General features: G+C 38.7%; 1 protein-coding gene across 2 annotated transcripts in view; it reads left to right on the forward strand.

The window, feature by feature from the left end:
- Positions 1-1,732: 1,732 nt before the first annotated feature.
- Positions 1,733-24,241, forward strand: part of TP53BP2 (tumor protein p53 binding protein 2) — a 73,703-nt gene continuing 51,194 nt past the window's right edge. Inside the window, exon 1 of one of the 2 annotated variants that reach the window (XM_069062603.1) lies at positions 1,733-2,078. Coding sequence is in view for 1 of the 2 variants with exons in the window: in XM_069062602.1 (XP_068918703.1) it covers positions 2,052-2,078 (27 nt within the window). In the remaining variant the exon portion in view is untranslated. The remainder of the gene's footprint in view (positions 2,079-24,241) is intronic. The other variant, XM_069062602.1, reaches the window with a different exon arrangement.

Here is a 24,241-nt window from a genome sequence, read left to right on the forward strand (position 1 = left end):
ACATACACAAATAGCTTGTTATTGGAGGAAATAACCACATTGATAAGATTAAAGGCCTTCCTGGATCAGAGACTGGCTCTTTAATGCACTATGCTATGCTGAACATAGCATGATACTAACAACTCATTTATACAGCTCTTCAAGGTTTATAAAGCACTTGCTTCACCATCCTGTAAGGTAGTGATCAAAAGTATTCTTTCTCCTTTTTATTTTTTTTACACAGATGAGGAGAGATGGTAAGTGACTTGTCCAGGGTCACACAACAAACAGATGGTTGAGGTAGGACTCTTTTCTAGTCAACCTGGAATGATAGGTAGACTCTATTAAAAGTTCTTATGCAGTAAAACAAGGTATTATCTCATTTTTGCAGAGTCAGACTTTTGCTTAATTTCTTTTTTTAGTATGAAATTTAGGCCCCTGAGTGAAAACCTGAATTAATTGTTCTACCCTAAGAATAAGGTTTCTCTGAGGTGTGCTAGAAACAGCTGAAACCAGTTCAGCTCGGTGTGAGAATTTAAACCTCAGAAAGTGGAAAACTATACAAATCAAGGCTTAATTTATTGTTCTTTGATTGCCTGGATTTGAGAAAGTGATGTAGAAATGTTAATAACGGAGATTAAACTCAAAAGTGCGTTGTGGGCGTTAAGCATTTGCCAGTACCTAAGGCAGTGAAAACTCACCCCAAGAGCAACCAGGTAGCTCCAGAGAGAGCTTTCCAAATCACTTCCAGACAGAAACAAAAGTCTCCTTTTTTTGCAAGACCGAGGCAGGTACTCCCAGTACTTCAGGTCAGTTAAGTTGTGTAATTGACTTAGCCTGTTCCTCCCACCCGGGTGTAATGTCCCTATGTGGAACACGGTGGCACTCATCAGGTGGGAAGGGAGCCAAGGTGGGGCACCGCTCCCAGACGGATCATTCATGGAAATGGGACACACATGCCTTTGAGAAAATGGGGCCAAGAGTCCCCAAAGGAGTAACCGGGGACACTTGAAACCCACTCCCGGCTTAGGAACGTTAAGAGGAACAGTGGCTTTTTCCTGGTTCTCCCGCTCCGGTTGGCGTCTCGGTCCGACCCTGGCCCTCAGGGTCTTGTCTGCCTCTCCTCCCCTCACCTGGAGCTTGCCTGGTGTGTGTGTGTAGGGGGGGGTGGAGGGTGGGGTCCTCCCGTGTTATCGCAGGACTAGGGGAACCCCCATTCTGGAGTGTCCCGCCTCCTAGGAACTCCAGAAGGTGTAGCTTCCCCAGAAATCACGGGGAAACAACACACATGTAATTTTGTCCCAGATCTCTCTCGGGATCACATAAATGGCGGCAGAGGCTCCCGAAGCCTAGACTGCTACAGGAGCACTCACGCCCCCTCCCTCGGCATTTAGGTGGGGCGTGAAGGCTCGCAGCGGGGGCGCTCCACCTAGGAAACGAGAGCCGGCGCGCGCCCGAGCCACTTCCCAGGCCCTGGGGCGCGCGCCCTTCGCGTCACTCCACACACACTCCTCCCTTCCTCTGCCCCTCCCTTCACCTTGATCTCGGAGGCGCGCGCGCGCACCAGAGCTTCAGCGCGCGCCTTCACCCGCGTGCTTTTGTCTTGCAACCGGGTTCGTCCCCCATCCCTGCTCAGGGCTCGTAAGCGGGGGCGCGCGCCCGCCCATTGGCCCCTCGGCTTCTCCGAGGTGCTTGTTCCTTCGCCCCGCCCTCTCCCCTCACGTAGGGCGGGGCCAGCGGCGCGGCTGGGCGGGGCCAGAGCTGGGGCGGACCCCGGGATTAGTGGGTTTCGAAGCGGAGGTGGGAGCCGGAGCCGCCAGGGACGCGGAGGAGACAAAGCCGCGGCGTGGGGGCGCTGCCACTTGGGAGGAGGGTGGGCTCGGGGGTTCCTAGGCCTCTCCTCTCGGGCGGCGGACACCGTGTGGCCGCCGCTCTCGACTTGAACCCTCCGCCTCCCTTCGCAACAGGTCCGGCCTCCCCCGCCCCACCGGCCCCGGCCGGGCCCCGTCCTGGTCCCTGGGGTCGTGTCCCTACGCTCGCCGGGCGGGGCTCCAGCCCTGCTCCCCGCTTCGATGCGGTTCGGATCCAAAATGATGCCGGTGAGTGCGGAGCGTGTCCGGAAGAGTGAAAGGGAGTGTGAGCGTCTTGTGTGTTTGGGGGTGGGGTGGGGTGGCGGGGAGGTGTTGGCTCCGGGCCTGGGCTCAGTTTCTGGGACGGCTCCCGGTAGGGGGCTAGCGGGGGCCTCTTGAAGGATACTTGCCCCCTTTTTCTGCTTTAGTGCGAGCTTCTCCTGATCCCCAACCCAGTTCCTGCGTCTGCCCCACCTGTTTTTGCCGGCGGGGGTGGGGGGGTGAGGTGGTTCGGCGCCTCCCAGCTTTACCTTCCTTTCCCCAGCCTCTCTCTCATCTTTGATTGAGGCCTCTCGAGACTTTGAGATGACGGAGTGGGAGGAATCGCAACTTGGGGGCTCTGGAAGTATGTTCCGGCACTTTTCCTCTCTTCTTCCCCACGGGAGCGAGTCCAGCTCTGGAACTTACCGAGGAACTTATATTGAAACGCAAAACTTTTCCCTTTCGATCAATAGTACGGTATTGACTTAGTTCTTTTCAGTTGCCGAGGCCATGAATAGGGGCACTTGGCCCCTGCCCTGTTTTAAACAGAGTTTGGAACCGATAGCTATCTTTACCTTCTTATCTCCTCTTGGAAATTGACTTTGGCAAAGTCACTTTCAAAAGATCTCAGCCTTTAATAATGACTCCTACTATTCTCCTCATCATCCCACTCTACAGATGGTAATTTGGATATTTATGAATCCTCTAAACTATTTACCTTCCTTTTGATTAATTAGATATTTGGGAATCAAGATAGTGACTTTTGTTTGAGAGATCGACAAGTTGTTGAAAAAACCACTAGCCACACATAACAGGTGTACAAAAGACTTGAAGTTGAGGTGCTGGATGCAGGGGAAGGAAAACCTTTATTTCTGAAACGTCGGATGTTTTTCACCTAATGGCAATGTAATGGCAAGGTTTATTTCAATAAATGATTCGTATTTCGGTACACTTGTTTATTTATGAAACTTGTGGTTAACATCTAGTCCAGGGCAGTGCACCTAGTCCTTATTTTAATGGTTGAGGTAGTGATATTAAGAGGATCAAATGTTAAGAGAAACTGTATCCAAGAGGCTTTGTAAACCTGAAATCATAGAATGCAATTGTTAACACTGTTGCCCAGCCTGGTTTCCATTTCCCTGGAGTAGGGATGTTTTTGTCTGTAATTTTTGAAATAGCTTCTCTACTATGTTTTTTTTTGGGGGGGGGGGGGGGTTTGGAGGGGTCAAGTGATTTGCCCAAGGTCACACAACTAATAAGTGTCTGAGGTTAAATTTGAACTCAGATCTTCCTGACTCCAGGGCCAGGGCTCTATTCACTCTTATTCAATCACCTAGCTGCTCGGTGCTATGTTTGTAGCTAATATGTGAACTACAGTACATTTGTGTAGTTGTAATCATATATATATTAAAAAGAAAACCAAAAAAACCCAATGATACTTGGTTACCTTTACTGGCAGAGTAAGGTGTTTTCCTACAGGTCACTAAACTTCATTGGCAGTTCTGTGAACAAACTTAAAATTTTCTTTGTAATTGAGATTCCTTGTAATATCAAATGAGTTATTATTTGTAAAACACTTAGCTCAGTGCCAGGCACATGGGAGGCACTTCATAAATACTTGTTTCCTTCCTTCCTTTCTTAATTGTAGCTGTGTTTGGTAGGATTGTTCATTTCCCTTTGCAATTTTAAAACTTCTTACCTGTTAGGAGTCCAAGAAAGATGTTTATAGGAATGGGCACATGCACTACAGGTTTGGCATCTGTCTGCTCAGTACCAGGTTATAAAGACAAGTTTACCAGAACCCAGGATACAATGCAGTGTGGATAACAAATTTAAAATGCCTTGGACAAACTGTCAGGGCATTTCACATTTGTTATTCTCAAACTCCAAAAGATAACTGAGGAAAGGAAAAGCAAAATGAAAGAAGCACTAGGTGCTGAAATTTTGCACGATGAAATTTTAAAGTAAAATTTTATTTTAATAATTTTATCTTTACTATTATCAGAGAACCTAAGCTGGAAATACAAATGAGTATTTACACAACTTTTTTTGGGTCATGAACCCTTTTGACAGTCTGGAGTGCAAATTATTCTATCAGCAAATTGAAATTTATAGGCTACTAAGGTGATTTAAAGAATGTCAAAACAGGAGTCATGAAACTGATCCAGAATCCAGGTTTTGAGAAAGAAAAAATGAAATTCCTTTGTCAAAAGTAGAATGTAGTTAATCAGTTAGAATTTTCCACTTTTATTTTACTCTTACATGAAATGTGATAGCATCTGCTTTGTGTGTAGATGTGAACCACTGACTGAATTTTGGTATGAATTGGAGGTGTAGATGAAATTCTTCACTTCCACTGACTTTGAGTGTAATTCTATTTTGATACACATTTGATCTTTGGAGGTTAGGAGGGGATGAGAGAAATGTAGTCATTAGCTTTTTCAAATGGTTATGTTGTGTGTGTGGAGGTATCCTGGTTAATTTAACATCCTGACTAAATGGGAGTTACAGTGTATATGTGTATAAAATATAGATTTCCAGTTGGAAAGGCACTTAAAAGTCATCTAGGCCAACATCATTTTACAGATCAGGAAACTGAGGCCCATATGTTCATACAAACCATAATACCTGTCAAAATCAGGATTCAAACTTAGGTCTACATGTTCCAAAATCCAGCACTCTGTAATTGCACTGTTTGTATTTTAAAGGAATTGAAATATATTTGGAAATAAAACTAAAACTTATAATTTAATCTTTGATTCAGAAATTCATTCAGGATATTGTGATGCTTCAGAGGCAGCATTGTAGTTACACTTTTCCAAAATTTCCACAATTTAAAATAACACATCTGTGGCACTAGATCCCAAGTTCTTTTTTTTTTTTCAGACCAGTCACTAGTGTGACCATTTTAGAACAGTATAATGTTTCAAATTCTAAGATGAGCCCTTTTTAGACTGAGATGTAATTCTCAAAAGGTTAAACTTTGTGTTAAATTAATCATTTCTTTGGAAATAAAATGTGCAAATCTCACTTTTATCTGCTGATAACTTGTCATTTGTTGGATTGTGACTTCCAACATAGCAATTAGAACAAGTGAGTTTTAGTTTTCACTATATTTGGTACCATCTCTCTCAGAAAGTAGTATTTTTTTTAAAGAAATGAAGATGAAAAAGGTGTTCTCAGATTTTTAAAGCAGAAACATAATGGTGTTGAAATATACCATATTTAAACTTGCGTTATTAAAGAGTAGAACATCTCTAGAAGGGACCTTGAAAGGTCACTTAAATTCATGCCTTACTTCTAGGAAGACATCCTTGAAAAATGTTTATCTGAACATTTTGTCAGAGTAATTTGATCCTAAAATACCTTTGTGTGTTTAACTGTTTCAAGAAAATTCATAAATATTGGCCTGGAGGGAATGGAATAATATTGCAACTTGGGAAAATTTTGGAGCAAAAGAAATAGATTTGGCATTTTGCACAGAAAAGTTGTCACGTGTAACTATTTTTGATGCCTGTATAGCTAAAAAAAACATTTTTTCATAAAATTTTATTGAAGTACCTAGAATTTTTTTTGGTTCATAAAGTTGTTCAGTGTTTAGCAGAATATGGTCAGTTAAATTAATGAGACCTTGGATTTTGTTTCTTGTTAACCTACTGTATGCATAATTTAAAGTTCAATATTTGAGAAAAAATTAAATTCTTTTTGAAACGTTCTTGTGGAACCCTTATTTATATCATGCAGAAAGATTAGGAAATGCAAGTCTGTCTTACTTTTTAAAGCTTCACAGAGATAGATGCCTTAATTTTTCTTGTCCATGTATTCCATTGTCTCACAACTTTTGGGGAGTTTCCTTAAAATCCTTGTGCTTCATGTCTTGCCCTGCTTTCAGTTGAAATTTAAGTAAATAGTTCAACAAGCATCAGGGCTTGATTGATAAGCCATAGTATATAGCTCTATGCCATTACTCATATATTTTCACATACTTGGTATTTTTTAAATACCATGTCTACTTTGTCTCCCAAATAACAAATAATTCCTAAACAACAGGAAGATGTTACACGGAATATGAATTTTAGAATCTAGACTTTCGCTTTTTGTTGTTGATACTTTGCCAAATTTTGTGTCATTAAGTACTTGTCTTGGTATGATTTTATCTTATGAGCTCTAGAATCCATTTCTTTTAATTGCCAAGGATTTCATAACATACGACATTGACAGATGGAAATATAGATAATTGGGCATACAGTGAAATTGCTATTAAACATCATAACAGTAAAGGAGTTATATGTATTTTGTTAGATGGTGGATGTCATAAAAATTGCTTGTGCACATGGGGAATGAGACAACTAATTTCTCTTCTGATCAATCAAAGGAGCCTTAATGAAGGAGGTGAGATTTTTAGATGCTGCTTAAATGAAGAAAAAGAGGGACCTTGAAAGACTAGGTTGGGAGTGTGGGGTGAGGTGAGGGTTGCCTTAGAGGGAACCTGCCAAGTCAGTTTGGAAGGAGGCTTTAGTATGTCTGGCCTTTACTCTGGAAAGCAGAACTAATTGAAGCCAAAGAAGTGCTAAGATGATTAATGTAATAATGCTTAAAAGCATAGGAGATTCTAAGATAATGGGCATCATGGAAATGCTGGTCATCATTTTTTTATAATGCTGGTTAAGCAGTTTCATAGAGCTAGAGGCCATTAACAGATGTTTTCTTACATATAATTTCTTATGTAAAAAAAAAATACTGCTTTTGGATGACTCTTACCAGAAAGATTTGTTTGGCAGTGTTAATTTAGCTAAAAGGTTTGAAAAAATTAGTTTAAAAATGCTTATTTTAGTTGTTTTGCCTACTGAATACATGTTTTGGGATTGCTTATTCAGTTTTAAAAATTGCATCTTTGCAGAATTCTCCTAGGGCGCAAGTGCAGAAAATTAGCAGGGTCACTATAATAAATTAAAATATTGTAAAACAGCATCAGTAGGAGCTTAATTTTTAAAAAAGTTACTTTGATGCTGCCCCACTAGTGAAGATGAATAGATTAGCAGAGAATTATATAATTGTAGTTCAGTGCTTTTCAGATGATGATTCTTCACATATTCTGTGTTTCTTTAAGACTTTTTTTTTCTGAACTGGAATATTTATTGAGTTTTACAGTAAATCAGGTGGTAGATATGTTGGTTATAAATGTCAATTAAAAGCATTGCATTTATGATATAACTGATGTAGATAAAAATAGGAAACCCTTCCTCTTGATTAGATTCAAACCAGTAGACCTCTCACCTGAAAATGATGAAAAGGAATGGACGTAGTTACTCTTTTCCCAGAGCTAGAGTAAGAAGCAATGATTTGTAATCCTTCATACTAAGATTCAGTATGAGGTAATGCAAAGAGCACTGGAATTGGAATAGATGGATCCAGGTTAAATTATTGGCTCTGCCACTTACTAGCTGTGTGTCCTTGGGAAAGTGACTTTACTTCTGAGCCTCAGTTTCCTCATCTGTTGGAAACTGTTGGATTAGATAGCCTTTTAAGTTCCTTGTCCCTTTTGGCTCAAAATCTTGTTATCTTCAACCTTTAATAAGCAAAATTATCCACTATTATTGTATTTCTTCCCCCACCATTTGCAACATGCATGAAAGTGTTATGATTATAGCGGTGGTAGGTCCATTGTCTAAAAGTTGTAGCAGAACTGGGGGTGGGTGGTTTAGAAGGAAGAAAAAGGGGATGAGGAAGAGAGAAAGATGCACAGGGATGTGCATAGAAAATGTGGAGAACAGGGATATGATAGCTATTGCTGAGACGTTTGTGTCATTGGTTGCTACTGCAAGAGAAATCATCACTTAGAGTGGGCTGTTTGAGAGCATAAGAGTTAACAAATGGGTACCCCAGTATTGCACAGGTACTTAGGAAATGTAAAACAGCCTAGGTAGGTGCTTTGAGGATGCATTCAGAATTTGATTTCCACATAAATCAAGACTTGAAGCTTAAGTGAAAAACAAAGAAAAAGTTTTCTAAGTCATCTCAGAGTAAACAGACTAAGCAAAACAGCATTCTCATTTGAGGCGCTGTTATTTATTTAACTTAGAAGTCAGTGCAGGTATTAAGTTTATAAGTTTCTTGATTTGTCACACAGTGGTCACATAACTATCACAGAATTCTGAATCACTGTTGCTTATAGAATCAGGAATTTGAAATTAATTTAAAGATTTAGTATTTTCTGTAATCAAATAGAAATTCATTGAAAAAGTATTTAAAGCTGAATTGTAGTTATTGTTATAACAAACTACAACTCGAAGATTAACTCACACCTCTTAAAAATTAACTTATCTCCTGGTGGTGTGATTTGTGTTATGCAATGTTTACAATAAAGCCACTCTCTTTGTTAGGAACCTGTAGTTTCTATTGTGAGGATCATAAATAACTTGTAAATTCTGGTGATGACTTTATTCTCCCCACCACTTTTGCCTATGAAAAAAAGTGAAGCATGTGTAATAATTAAATATTCAGAGGAGTCAGTCAATAAACATTTATTAAGTGCCGCTATGTGCTTAGTTTTTGGGAATACAGAGTCAAAAGACAGTCCCTGTCCTCAAGGAACTCACTGTCTACTGGAGAAAGCAACAAGCAAAAAATTATGTACAAACAAACTATATACCAGATGAGTAGGGAAATAATTAAAAGTGAGATTGGGAAAGTCTTCCTATAGAAGATGGAATTTAGGTGGGGCTTGAAGGAAGCCTGGGAAGCCAGTAGGTGGAGATTCCAGGTGTTGGGGGACAGCCAGAGAAAATGGTCAGAGCAGAAAGATGGAGCTTTGTGTCCAAGGAACAGCCAGGAGGTCAGTGTCACTGGATCCAAGAATATATGGGAGGGAGTAAAGTGTAAGACTACAGGAAAGGTAGCAGGGAGGTAGGTCATGAAGGGCTTTGCATGTTAAGCAGAGGATTTTGTGTTTGGTCCTGGAGGTGATAGGGAGCCACTGAAGTTTAATGAGAAGGAAGGTGACATGGTCAGACATGTGCTTTAGGAAAGTCACTATGGTGACTGAATAGAGCATGGATTGGAATGGGAAGAGACTTGAGGCAGATAGACCCAGTAACAGGCTATTGCAGTGATCCTGTTATGAGGTGATCATGATCTGTGCTAGAATGGTGACAAGTGTCAGAGGAGAGAAGGGGTATATTTGAGAGATTGCAAAGGTGAAACTGGTAGGTGTTGGCAAGAAATTGAATATGAGGGGGTGAGAGAGTGAGAGGACAGCAAGGGTTTCAAGCCTGAGAAACTGGGAGTATGGTATTACCTTGTATAGCAGTAGGGAAGTTAGAAGATAGATTTAGGGAGGAGGATAATGAGTTCAGTTTTGGCCGTGTTGAGTTTAAGATAAAAATCTACTGAACTTCTAATGCAAAATATCTGAAAAGCAGTTGGAGATGTGAGTTTGGAGGTCAGCAGAGAGATTTGGGCAGGATAGGTAGGTAGATATGAGAATTATCACATAGAGATGGTAATTAAATCCATGGGAGCAATTAAATTCATAGTAACTGATGAGATTACCAAATGGGAAGAGAAGAGGGCTCAGGACAGAAACCTGTAAGAACTCCTCCAGTTAGAGGGAGGGCATGATCTAGATGAAGATCCAACAAAGGAGACTGAGAAGGAATGGTCTGATAGGTAAGAGGAGAGCTAGAAGAGGGTGGTGTCTGAAAACCTAGAGAGAACAAGAGTATCAAGTACAAAAGGGTGGTCAACAGTATTAGAGGTTGTAGAGAGTTCAAGAATGAAGAATGAAAAAAGGCCATTGCATTTAGCAATTAAGAAATCATTGGTAACTTTGGAGAAGTTTCAGTGGAATTCTGAGGCAGGAAGTCTACATTGTAAAGTATTATGAAGACAGTAAGAGGAGAGAAAATGGAAGCACACCTATTATAGAAGGCCTTTTCAAAGAGTTTAGATACAAAGGGCAGAAGAGAGCCTGCTGGTTGTCAGGGATAGAAGCATCAAGTGAAGGTTTTTTGAAGATGGTGAAGACAGGTATGTTTGTAGGCAGTGAATAGGAACCAGTAGGAAAAGAGACTGAAGATAAGTGAGATTGGGATGATGGGACAATGAGATCTCTTGTGTAGGTAGAGAGGGGATAGTTAGCTTTGGTAAGGAGTAAGTTCACTTCTTTAAGTGAGGCAGGGTCAGAGGAGGAGAAAGTAGCAGAAGTCATCTGAATGATAGGAGGTGAGAGGAAAAGGAGAAATGTCAAATGGCCTCAATTTTTTTTTGTAAAATATGAAGTGAGGTTTTCAGATAAGAAGGTGGGGGGAGAGAGGGAAATGGGAATTTTTTTTCTTTTTTTTTTTTTTTTGGAGGGCAATTGGGATTAAGTGACTTGCCCAGGGTTACACGGCTAGTTTTTGTGTTAAGTGTCTGAGGCCGGATTTGAATTTAGGTCTTCCTGACTCCAGGGCTGGTGCTCTATTCACTGCACCACCTAGCTGCCTCGGGAAATGGGAATTTGAAGAGTGGTGAAAAAGTTTGGAAGAGTCACTGTGGAGGGAGAGAGAGATAGTAAATTGATAAGGGTAGTATAGTGGGGATTGCTTAGCAACACTGACCCGCTTAGTTGAGGTTATGTAATTTAAATTTGTAGTAGACCTAGTCAGAATGGTTGTGAGATTTTCTCCATCCTCAGTAGCAGGTGTGTAGGAGCAAAGTTAGTGGATGATGAGAGTGATCCAAGGCTGAAGCCTGGCAGGGCACACACAGTTGGCAATAATGATAAGGAGGGGACCAGGGACTCTAGAAAAGGAAAATCTACAGTTGACCTGCTTCACCAAGGGGTCATGATGGGGGAAAGAGGAGAGAATGACTAGTTAAGAGGAGATGGCTTGGGAGAGAACTGAGAGGTTGAGGAATTGTAGGAGCCCATTGCTTTGCAGGTTGTGAGTTTGAAATATAAGTAACAATGAAAATTCATAGTTTTTTTTCCAACTTTTATGAAGTGTTTAATTTTTCTAGTCACATATTTATTGGATACATTCAAAGCTTTAGCTATTTTTATCACCTTTCAGTTCTAGTGAAAGTAAGTTGCTTAGCTTTAGTGAGGACTTCTTTTTTTCTGCTCACTAGGTATTAACTCTCAAAACATCTATCTAGTACTTTAAAGTTTGCAAAACCCTTTACCTGTATTATTCCTTTTGAGCCCCATAATCACCGTTAAGGCATTATTATACTTACAGGTATTATTATGGCCATTTTACAGATAGTAAACCGGAGGCTTAGAGAAGTTCACTAACTTACCTTTTCCCCTACTAGTCTCAGTTTCTTCTCTTCACTTGGAACAGATCCTATACTTTTCATGGGTATTTAAAAGAAATATTTTGAATGTATGCCATTCATATCATTTCATTGCTCACTTAAGGGGAAGAAGTGTAGGATTAATTTCATCTGGAATTTTATTTCAGTCAATCATCAGTAAACATTTATTAATGTTTATGTGCCAGCCACTGTGCTAAGCTGTGGCAATACAAAAATGGGCAACAGTTCTTGAGGGTTCTGTACCCTCAAGGAATTTGCAATCTAATGAGGGAGACAACCAAACAAATATGTACAAACTAAATACTGACTAAATATGAAATAATTTAAAGAAGAAAGACATTGTAATTAATAGGGATTGGGAAAAGCTTGCTGTAAAAGATGGGATTTTACTTGGGACTTAAGGAAGCCAGGGAAGTCAGTAGGTGGAGTAGAGGAGAGAGCATGAATTTCTCTTTTGCCATTTTGACACGAGTTCCAGAAATGGGGGACAACCAGAAAAACTTAAGCAAACCAACCCCCAGTAGAGATGGAGTGTCTTCTTGAGCAGCAGCAAAGAGGTCAGTGTCTCTGCATTGAAAAGTACATAGTGGGGGGGTAAGGTAAAAAAAGACTGGAAAGGTAGGAGGGATCTAGGTTATAAAGGCCTTGAATGCCAATCAAACTTTTATATTTGATCTTGGAAGTGATAGGGGAGCCACTGGAGTTTATTAAGTAGGGAGGTGGCATGGTCAGACTTGCACTTTAGGAAAATTACTTTGGTGGCTGAATGGAAGGTAGATTGTAGTGGAGAGAGACTTGAAACAGGCAGACCTATCAGCAGGCTATTGCGATAGTCCAGGTATGAGTTAATGATGATCTGCACTAGAGTGGTGGCAATGTCAGATGAGAGAAGAGGGGAGTATTCAAGAGATTTTACAAAGACAAAATGCAGAGGCCTTGGCAGCAAGTTGGATATGGAGTGGGGGAGGTGAGATATAGTGAGGAGTCAAGGATGACTCCTAAGGTGCATTTTATCTGTGTTAAATGCAAATCTTATTCACATAGATTTTGGTTTAAAGGCCTTCAATCATGTGATAACATGAATTCTTCTGAAGTCTGATTAGGTCACTTAATATTATTTTTCATTTCTACAAATGTTAAGTGATTCATTAAGCTAAAGAGAATTAAAAATGGAATGCTGATTTTTTTGACGTGAGATCAGTGATACAGTTAATCACTTAATACAGTGATCTCCAATGGACCACTTATCTAATTTGCTGTATTATACAGTAGAATTTTATTTATCTTAATAAAATGGGATTGTTTTAGATAGCTAAAAATGTGATTTGTCATTTTACTCTTCCACATAACATGTACTTTCTTTAGAGACTATCATATTTGAATTGGTTTTAAAAGCTTGAATTCAGTTGCAATTGATACATGTTAGAGAGTGAATCATGTTGGAGAGGTAAATAATTTCAACAGATTTGTTATATAATATGTAGAATCAAGTGAACACAGAAGCATTGTGTTTGATAAACCCCAAAGTCCCAGTTCCTAGGGTAAAGATTCACTGTTTGTTTAAAAAACAAAACAAAACTGCTAGCAGTATTGGAAAGTTGGTTGAATATAGACCAACATCTTGTACTATATACCAAGATAAACCCCAGATAGATGTGACTGGAGACATAAATGATGGTATCACAAGTAAATTAGAGGATCAGTGAAGAAAGTGGTGAATGACTAATTACATTTTGTTATATGAAGCAGTGGAATATTATTACACCATGAGAAATGTTAAAATGGAAAGTTTCACAGGTAACTGAGAAGGCCTCAATGAAATGATGGCAGTGTGAAGTAACCAGAAGTAGAACAATTTATATAATGTCATTGTAGAGAAAAATAACTTTGAAAGCCTTCAGAATTCAGATTATAACGATAGCCCTAAAGTCCAGATGATTGAAGGTGAATTACCACCTACCTACTGCTAGAGAATCGATGAACTTAAAATGCAGAATGTGACATACATTGTTGGACATGACCAATATGGGACTTTGTTTTTAGATGCTATGAAGGTTTTTTTTTTAATTGTTCAATGGGCAGGGTCATTGGGAGAGAGATTATACATGCTTATAAAAATAAAATATTAAAAAGGAGTTTTACTTTGCCATTTTGGCTCCACCCCCTTTAAAAATATAAAAGTATGTTTAATAAACATTTAATAAACAATAAACAGTAGATTTTCAATAAACATTGATTAACTTAAGTGAGGAGTCAAGGATGATGCCAAAATTACAAACCCAGAAACTAGAATAATGATGATGGTTCAACAGAGGTAGAGAAATTTGGAAAAGTGATAGGTTTTTGGGGTGGGGAAAAACCATAAGGTTTTCTTCTTGGGACTGTTGAGCTTTTTATGTCTTCAAGACATTTATTTTGAATTGTCTAGTAGTTCAGTGGTGTCTCACTCAAATAAGAATGAATCTGTGCTGGCCAGCAAATAGTGAAAATTAAAAAATGACAACATTAACTAAGTTTCATTGTATATTTATTTATTTTGTTAAAACATTTTCCACTGTTTTTGAAACTCTACGTAGTAGACAATTGATGATTTGGGACTGAAGCTTGAAGGAGAAACTGGAGCTAGAAATTTACATCAGCAAATCCCCTCTCTGATCCCCTTCTGCCTCCCTAGAGACTGAGGTGGTATGAGAAGGGAGGATTAAGCCCCACATGTTACAGGAGTAAGTTTGGGTATTTGTGATTATACCTTTGGAAGTAAATATTCCTTTGTAAAAGCTAATCTAACTGTTAGGAGCTAAATGCAATTGGGGTTAAGAGGAATGTCATTGGTGGGGGTTGGAACCATTGAGAGAAAGTCTAGACACTCCAAATTGCCTTTAAGGGTACCAAAACACCCTGGGAGAGGGGTATATAGCATACTTAACCTGCAGGCAGTGGGGAGACAGTATTATAAATAACTTTGGAGAGAACACTATAAATTGAGTAATCAGAAGCAGATTATAAAGGGTTGAGGAATGAGTAAAAGGGGAGGAAATTGAGGTAAGACTATAGATTAAAAATAAGTTTTAGCAATAGCATTATACTAACTTCTTAAAACTTATTTTGTAAAAATGCACCATTTAAAAATAAAATGTTATCCCCATCCTTTTTAAATGAAACATCATTCAGGGATTTTGGAAAGGTAAATTTTCTTTTGGATTTAAATTTGACATGTTATTGTGTCTAACATATTAAGTACCTAGTATACATATTTTAATCAGGAATCATGAACTATCCCCCATGAATTATTTTTCTCTTTAAATTCAATGAGTCCCTTTTATATGTGTTTTTACAGCTGTTTCTGGAATTCTGTTTTCCAAGCTGACAGAATAATCTGAAATTTATTTTCATAGCAGACATATATTGTTACTTGATGAAGACATAGAATGACGTTCCCAAATTTTAATTTATTTTTCACTTGATCACATTCACTTGTTTATGTCAAACGTCTAATTTAAAGGAAGGCATTGAAAAGAAAGTCACTGACGAGCCAAAGTGTCTAGAGTAGGGATTTGATCCTCCAAGAATAAATATAAAACCCTTGTTTGGCATTCAAAGTCCTTCATAACCTATCCTCCTTCTACCTTTCCAGTCTTTGAGAAACAGTGATTTATATTATGCTAAATGCAATGTAGTTTTGAATTTTGCCTTTTATTTGCTGATTTATGTTGCCATTGACTTGCAGCATAATAGTTTGAAAGGGACCTCATAGATCATTGATGGGAGCACCTTCATTTCTCAGATCTCCTTGCCAGATGCCTACCCTCCATGATTTAAACCCACATTTGTAAGAAAGGAAGCTGGTTAAGCAAAACCAACCCATCCAAGATTCTGACAGCTAGTGTAACATTGTTCATTTGTTCTTTGGAACCAAAAAATGATCTTTATGATTAATGAGATTAATCTTCTTTTTAGTGTTCATTTATTATAGTCATTGTGCATATTGTTTTTCTTATTGCGTTCTCAGTTTATATAAACCTTCCCTGGTTTCTCCTATTTGGTATTTTTATCATTCAACAATATCTCATTGCATTCATATATTATTATTTATATTTGTTAATTCCCCAATTGATGGGCACATACTTTGTTTCTACAAAAAGTGCTGCTCTGAATAAATTGACATAAATGTGGCCTTCCTTTCTCTTGGGTAGCTGCTAGGGAGTTTTTCCATGCATCAAGTCTAAATCTGCCCCACTGACCTTGTTTCATTAATGTTTTTTAAAAGACCAAGTCTAAATCTTCTTCCAGTGATAGCCCTTTGGGTAATTAAAGATGACTTTCTTTCCTTTAAGTGTTTTCTTTCTGTGCTAAATACCCCTAATTTTGTTTTCAACTGAACTTCATCTTGTAGGATCTTCACCATGCTGTTTGTCCTGTTAGATCAGTAAGCATTAAGTGTCTGCTGTGTTCAGGCACTGTACCAAGTGTTGGGGATACAGAAAGGCCAAAGACAGTTGCTCTCTTAGGGAGTTCACAGTTTAATGGGAGAGGTAACATGAAAACAACCATGTACAAACAAGATATACACAGGATTGATTGAAGATAATCAGTAGAGAGAAGGCACTAGCATTAAGGGGGATCTCAGGAGGGACTTTTGATAGCAGTTGGGATTTTAGCTGGGATTTGAGGGAGGCCAGGAAGCAGAGGTGAAGAGGGGAGAATATTCTAGTAAGGAGAGCAGCCAGAGAAAATGCCTGGAGTATGGAGATGGTGTTTTGTTCAAGGAATATTAAGTAAGCCAATGTTAGTGTGTCACAGGGTGCGTGGTGAGGAGTAATATATAAGAAGACTGGAAAGATAGGAGGAAGATAGCTTGTGAAGGTCTTGGAATACCAAACAGAAGATTTTATATTTGATCTTAGAGGATCAAATTCCTACTCAAGACACTTTGGCTTTTCAGTGTTTTTCTTTTCACTGTTTTACTTAAACTAGACAATTGGCATAGACACCTGAAAATGATATTTCAGGTATGATCTGATCAGGGCAAAGTGTAGTGGGACTTTTATCTCTGGTCTTGAGTACTACACTTCATATTAGCTCTTTTGCCTGTCATAATATATATACCAGGGGTGGCGAACCTGTGGTCTCAACACCACATGTGGCCTTCTAGGTCCTCAAGTGTAGCCCTTGGACTGAATCCAAACTTCAAAGTCTAAGGGTTGCCCTTTTGGACCTAGAAGGCCACATGTGGCCTCAAGGCTACAGGTTCCTCACCCCTGGTATATAACATTGACTCATTGAGCTTGAGGTCCTGAACTATAAATACTAGGCAAAATTTTATGTAACTGTATCTACAGAGTTCCTTGATCTGTTAATCCTATCAGAAAGACCTGTTCTGGATGAAGAAAGTTCTGGTTTTGTGGTCTTCACTCTTCCCCTTCCCCAACCCCATTCCTACCCTTTAATAATACATTTCTAAAATTTGCCCACAATCAAAATCAAGTATACTGACCTATCATTTTCAGGCTCTGCTTTCTTCCTTTTTGTTGAAAATCAGAACATTTGTTCTTCTCTAGTCCCATTGTTCTCCCCACTCTTTCACCGATTATTGTTGTGATTCAGTACACTCACATTTGCTGGTTCTTTTGGTATCCTGAGAGGTAGTTAGTGTGGATTTGGTGACCTGAACTTATCAAGGGTAGTGAAGGGTTCTCTTTATCTTCCTACTTGTTTTAGGATTCAAGTCTTTGTTAGCTGTTTTTGATTTGCCCTTCCAGTCCAAAGATCATTCATTCTCCTTGACAGAGAAAACAGAAGCAAATTAAGAATTCAATGCTTCTACCTTCTCTCTGTTGTACATTATCATTATTCCATTTGCCTTGAACAACAGTCCGATCCCTGATCTTCTACCAAGAAACATGAAATCAACTGCAGTTTTGCTATTCAACCTAGATTCATGGACTGTTTGAAAGCTTTTATTGAAATCGGTATGTTGTACCCTAAATGTTGCTGTACCTGAAAATGTTTATATGTTTTCAATATCCTTGCTTTTTATAATGTAAAGAATTTGCTTTAAAGTTTTCCAGGAATATATTTATTTATTTGCTTTTTGGAGGGCAATTGGGGTTAAGTAACTTGCCCAAAGTTACACGGCTAGTATTTTTTGTGTGGGTGTTAAGTGTCCAAGGCCAGAACCGAACTCAGGTGCTCCTGACTCTGGGGTTGACGCTCTACTCACTGCGCCACCTAGCTGCCCCCCAGGAATATATTTATAATTAGAATCAGTGAAAATTATTGAGTTTCTCATGAATTTCTAGATTTACTAGAATTATTACACTAGAATTACATCTTATAACTCCATTTAGCTGAGTTTCCATCTAGGAAATTGCTTTGTCATTATATCTTTTTTTGAATAATGGAGGTTTTAAAAAACCACTAAGTTAGCAAGAAAAGATGAACTTTGGGGTTAATAAGATTACTGTAGATCAAGGATTATTTTGTATTTAAAAAAATATCTCATGGACTGCTTTGGCTAAAGAATTCATTAACTAGGGGCCAGTCTTTTGGGGATGACCCTCTTTTTATTTAGCTAAGCTTGTGCTCAGATAGGAGGCACAAGTTTGTTGCTGGGTATGTACTGAAAGCTTCCATCCCAGATCTTGTGCTCTGCTGGCATAGCCTTTAAGAACCCAGGATCACTTTTACCTGACATTGGAGTAGGGCAAACTAACAAAAAGCATGAGACCCAACTAAGGTGGATCATCTGAAAGAGTGTATGTAGAGATCCAAAAGAAAGGAGTACTATAGCTAAACGTAAGATAGGACACTTGTATCAGTATTTCTGTGGTGAACGTCTCCTCATGCTTGATGATGAAACCTGTGCATCTGTACTCTACTCCCATTGTATATCCTTTGTACTATAGGGAGAAATAGACATGGACCTTTAAGATGAAAGGAAAAGTGTCTGATCAAATATATATAGAGGAAATCCTTGTTGGAGGCAACACAATTTTGAGGGTATTCTTTAAAGACTGATTTTGATATATTAAAAAGAGGAAAAGAAAGATTCCATGAGAAAGGGCAAGTTAAATTGTGTTATCATCTAAAAGGAATGTGTCTAAGAAACCACTGACAAATAGAACCCATATGACTAATTTCTTTTTTAAAAATAAATTTCTGTTAATATCTTTACTTTATGTGACCTATAATCCCTCTTGTAGTCCCCCATGCCTCCAAAAGAAAGCCATTACTTGTAATAATTTTTAAAATGAAAGAAAGAAATAATAATAATTCATTTTTGTTTTAACATGGAGGTATTTTTTTTTATAGACTTCTAGAAAGTTGTAGACTAGACTTTTACAACATTAAATTGATAAAATTGAGTATGGCAAAAGAAAGTATATATGTACTTAGTTATTTTCTCCATAATTTAAGAATTCTTTTTAAAAATTTATTTATTAATTTATCATATATCTGTATGTGTATGTATGTATGTTTGTATCTGTTGTCCTTTGACATTCTTTTAATCTTTCCCTTTTAGTGTAGAGCAAGTGAAAAGACTTAGGAGACTCTACTGTGTTACTAATGTGTTCCTAATTTTTTTAAAAACAGTTTTAGGTTGTCATATTAAAGCCATTTAATGTGGTCAAATTATATGTTGTTGAAAAATAATATTTATAATAAAGTGATATTTAACCTTTAATTATACTACTCATACCTATAAATCTGAAGAGGGAATGTAATGATTTTTAAGAGCAGTAGTATTTAGATAAAAGTTGTGATCAGTAGTTAGGAATGTTAAAAAATACTTTGATTATGCTGTAATTATACCTTTCCAGAAAAACTAAGTACTGTGAAGTCTACACATGGAAATTGTAGTCAGAGTTGGTAATTCCATTTGTGACTTTCTATTGAAGAGTAGTTATTAAAACACTATCCAGAAGAGTTCTGTATGATGAATTTCTATAAGTGACTGTTGAATCACTTTAGAAAATCACTAATTTATAAACCATCAGTATGGTAGAAAATAACTAGTTATCACATTAAAAAATAGAGCCACTGGTGGTAGCATATGAGTGTCTTGATACACAATCAACATTTCCCTACTTAGCAAAAGCAGTTGCCTAGTTTGATGAAAGATCATAGAAAAGGAAGCTAACTGAACTTATGTTGTGGAGAGTCTTTTCCAGCTGTGTGACAAAGTGGACAGAGTCAGACTCCAAGCTTAGAGTCAGAAAGACCTGAATTCAAATCTGGTCTCAGACAGTAGCTATGTGACCCTGGGCAAGTCATTTAACCTGTCGGCCTGAATTTCCTCAACTGTGAAATGGTATTAGTAATAGCAATTAATTCCTAGGGCTGTTGTGAGGATCAAATGAGATAGTATTTGTAAAGTGCTTAGTACAGTGCCTGGTGCATAGTAGGTATAAAACTGCTTATTCCCTTCTCCATTCCCTGCCCCCTTTCAAGTCAATAGACATTTATTAAGGGCCTACTAGGTGCCAGGAACTGTGCTAAGCACTGGGGATTCAAAGAAAGGTGAAACCAGTCTGTCCTCAAGGGGTTTGCAATCCAAGCAGACACCTATGTACAAATAAGATATATATGGGATAGATTATAGATTATTTCAGAAGGAGGGCACTAACACTAAGGAAAACTGGGAAAGACTCCTTGTGTTAGGTAATATTAGTTGAAATTTGAAAGAAGACAGAAACCAGGGGGCAGATGGAGGTGAGGTTTCTTTTTCTTACTTCAAAGCTCTAAACTTGTTAGTGAGCAACTGATTTCCTTATGTCAATATTAAAACTTTTTTTAAATGACATACTTTGTGAGGGCAAAAGACAACAGAGCACCTAGCACAGTGTACTGGATTGAGTCCTTGACTTAGGAAGCTTTGAATCCCTAAGATACTTGCTAGCTGTGTGACCCTTTTATTTAGTGCTTACTATGTGGCAGGCACTGTGCCCTTTGCAATTGTTATCTCATTATATGCTGGAAATAACCTTGGGAAGTAGGTGCTGTTATCACCCCCACCCTCCCCTTCCGCTTTACAGATGAGGAAATTGAGGCAGATAAAATGACTTGCCCCTTAGGGTCACACAGCTAATATGCACCTGAGGCAAGATTTGAACTTTATTGTTCTCCAGGCCCAACACTATTCACAGCATCAGCTCATCTGTTTGTTAAATGAGGAATTGAATTTGATGGCCTCTAAGGCCCCTTTTAGGTCTAAATCTGTGATACTGTGATGATACTGTGGGCCAGATATAAATTAGGCTAGTCCAACAACTCAGCTTTGAGGTTTAAAATTCAGTAAGACACTCTGGATTTTTACTTTATAGGAGATTAAAGAATCAGTTAAAAAAAAAATGTGAGGTTAAAAAAACCACTTAGCCCCTTTCCCTCTCTCTTCCCCCCACCCTCCAGCATAAAATGAGATAATTAGATAATAGATTCTGAGCTAGAAGAGACCTTCAAGGTTATGGAATCCAATCCTCTCATTTTGCAAATGAGTAAATTGAAGCCCTGACAGGTTACATGTGTGACCCTGGGTCATATAGCTACAGAGTATCTGAGGTGGGATTTGAACCCAGTTCTGCACTGAAAGTCCAGTACTCTTCTCCACTGTGCCAGGCTGCCTCCAGCAAGGCAGAAAGAGCTTAGGTGATACTCTTTGACCAGGCCTGCACAACACATGGCCAGCTTAGGTGATACTCTTTGACCAGGCCCGCACAACACATGGCCAGCTTAGGTGATACTCTTTGACCAGGCCTGCACAACACATGGCCTTCGGGCCACTTGCAGCCCACCAAAACATTTCTGGTAGCCCAAGAGAATTGTAGAGGATGGGAAAGAAAGTAAAGCTGTAATGAGTTCTTTGTCCATGCCCTGCTTCCACTAGTCACTCTTGTATTTGTCATGTAGCCTTAGCAGGGGGGTTGTCACTGTGCATTCTCTCCTGTTTATCATGTGACCCATGACAACCAACCATTGTCAGTCTGTCTAGTTTGAGAGGAGCAATTTCATGATAAATAGAAATCTTAAGTATAAGTAATAAGAATAATTAATTGAGGTTAATTGAAATTTCCCTTTTTAAAAAATATGGTTTGTTTACAAAATAGTTTAATCACTAATTAGACCCTTATTTGGAAAATAATTTGCTAAAAACTGATCTGCGGCCTAAAAACCTAGTTTAGCCTGTTTCTGTTTTGGCCCGTACCAACTTCCAACTTGTACAGGTCTGCTCTTGGCACTTTCTTCAGACTCAGTCTAGAAGTATAACTTCCAGGGACAGAAGACCACCATCATAGAGGGCCACTCTAATTCGTGTGACAGAGGGACAGCCAGGTAGATAGAAAAATCTGCCAACAAGCATTTATTATGTGATTACTAGTTGCCAGGCTTTGCCCTAAGCTTTGGGGAGACATAGAAAGGAAAAACAAGTAAAACTCTCCTAAAGGAATACATGTTCTCATGGAGGAGGGAGGAAACAAAAATGTACATAAAAGATATATACAGAATAGACAGATTGTAACCTCAGAGAGAAGTTGGAGGAGAGGACGGGGTGATAGATGGGAAAGGAAAAATCGAAAGGTAAGATTTGAGCTGAGACTTGAAAGAAACTAGAGAAGCTAAGGGGGGACAATAAGTGGGATGACATTGAGTGAAATGTAGTGTGCAAAGAATAGCATATAGGCTGATGAAGCTAGATTGAGAGTGCCTAGAGGGGAGGAAGATTGTAAGGAGTCAGCTTGTGAAGGGCTTTAGATGCCACCCCAAAGGACTTTATATTTGATCCTTAAGACAATAGGGAACCACTGGACTTTGCTGAGTAGTGAGGTAACATAATTAGACTGAAGATTTAGTTGAATTTGAGGATCTGTTGGAGTAGAGAGACTTAAGCCAGGAGACCAATTAGGAAGCTATTGCAAGATGAAGTAGGCTTCTGGTCATGTGAGTGGAGAGGAGACATAGACACATGCGCACATAAGAGATTCCAAAAAGGTAGAAATGACTAGATTTGGCAACAAATGGTACATGTGAGATGAATGCAAGTAAAGAATTAAGGGCAACACTGAGGTTTCAAACCTGGGTTGGTGCTGGTGCCCTTGATGGTAATACAGAAGTTTGGAGGAGGGAAAGATTTTCAGGGGAAAATATGGAGTTCTCTTTGGGACATGTTGAGTTTTAGATGCTTATGGGATCCAGTTTGAGATGTTGAAGGCCATTGGATTTGGCAATTTAGAAATCATTGGTAACTTTGGAGAGGGCAGTTTCAGTGGAATGATAAAGTCAGAAGTGTTGTAGGGGGTGAAGAAGAATGAGAGGAGAGAAAGTGGAGGCACCTGTTGAATTTAGCTGCCAAGGGTGAAGAATATAAAGATCAAGTGAAGGGGTTTTGGGATTTTTTTTTTTTTTTGGAGGATGAGGAAACATGAGAATGTTCATAGGCATGAGGGAAAGAGCCAATAGATAGGGAGAGAATGGAAAGTAAACGATGAGTGCCTAAAATCTTCGTCACTTAAACTCAGTACCAGATCTGCATTCTAGTTCATACCAAATAACCGGCACGCCTAGACAGATTCCATAACTACTCTTTCATTCTGTCTTTTTTTATGTTTTAAGTATCAATACCACATTGTTCTCTTCTCTTTACTACATTCTTACTATTTGTGTGACTGTGGATGAGTCACTCAGCCTCTCTGAGGTGAGTTGAGTCAACTCTACACAAGTGACTGCTTGTGGATATGCCTCCAAAATCCTTTCCAGGTCTAGATCTGTCCTATTACATGATCTCTGGGTATTCCTAAGGACTATGTTAAAATCTAGTGATCTGACCACCTTCTTGGTATAAAGCCCAGGGGTTAATCAGTGCCATTGAACTTGCCTGAGGGCTCTGTGAGTAAATCTAGTGATTAACAGCATCAAAAGGAAAATATTAGAATAATAACAATTATTTACAGTGAGTTAGAAGTGAGTTAAGTGGCAGCAAACTACATTGTGTTAGATGGCATTTATGATATCTTGTATAATTTTCTTAATGTAATCTGTAAATCATAAATCTAACATAGTTCTGGAATACAGCCAGTCTGCCACTATTGAAATGATGCTTTCTGTACCAGGGCACAGTTAAAATGTGAGTAACCAATTCTTTCAGGGTAGACTAAAGAAATGTTATATTGTCTGGTTTCTATCAGACTTAATTAACTTAGCTGCGTCATTTTATTGATGGGAAGTTATCGTAGTAAGAAGATTATGCAAATCTTGGAGTCCGGAAGGAAGGAAACAAACATTTATTAAGTGCCTACTACATGCTTTATGAATATTATCTCATTTTATTGTCATAACCGTTACCTTGGGAAGTAGGTGCTATTATTGTCATTTTATAGTTGAGGAAACTGGGGTAGACTGAGGTTAAGAGATTAAGTGACTTGACCAGGGTTATGTAGCTAGTAAGTGTCTAAAGCTGGATTTGAGCTCATTTTCCTAACAATAGTCCCAGTACTCTTTCCACTAAGCCACCTAGAATCTTCCAGTCTGGTTGAAATCTCACCTCAGATACTAGTTGTGGCCAGTGGGCAAACCATTTAGCCTATCAATAGCTTATTCATCAGTAAAATAAGATACACTACTTATCTTGGTCATTGTCAGAAAAGTACTTTTTGCACTCTTTAAATGTAAGCTATTGTAACTTAGTAGCAGCTGAAAGAAAATGACAACAGTCAGCAATCTGTGGTATAATTTAAGGAAGACATCAGCTTCCAAAAGACTAGAGTAAGTCTGTTACATATTAATTGCTAACCAAAGGACATCCATTACTTTTAGGAATTGGACAAAACCAGAAACCCAGTCTTTTCCCTTCCCCC

The sequence above is a fragment of the Petaurus breviceps genome, unplaced genomic scaffold (genome assembly GCF_028583685.1).
Source record: "Petaurus breviceps papuanus isolate PSGF00001 unplaced genomic scaffold, PetGlider_PUasm1.0 90466, whole genome shotgun sequence".
Taxonomy (NCBI): domain Eukaryota; kingdom Metazoa; phylum Chordata; class Mammalia; order Diprotodontia; family Petauridae; genus Petaurus; species Petaurus breviceps.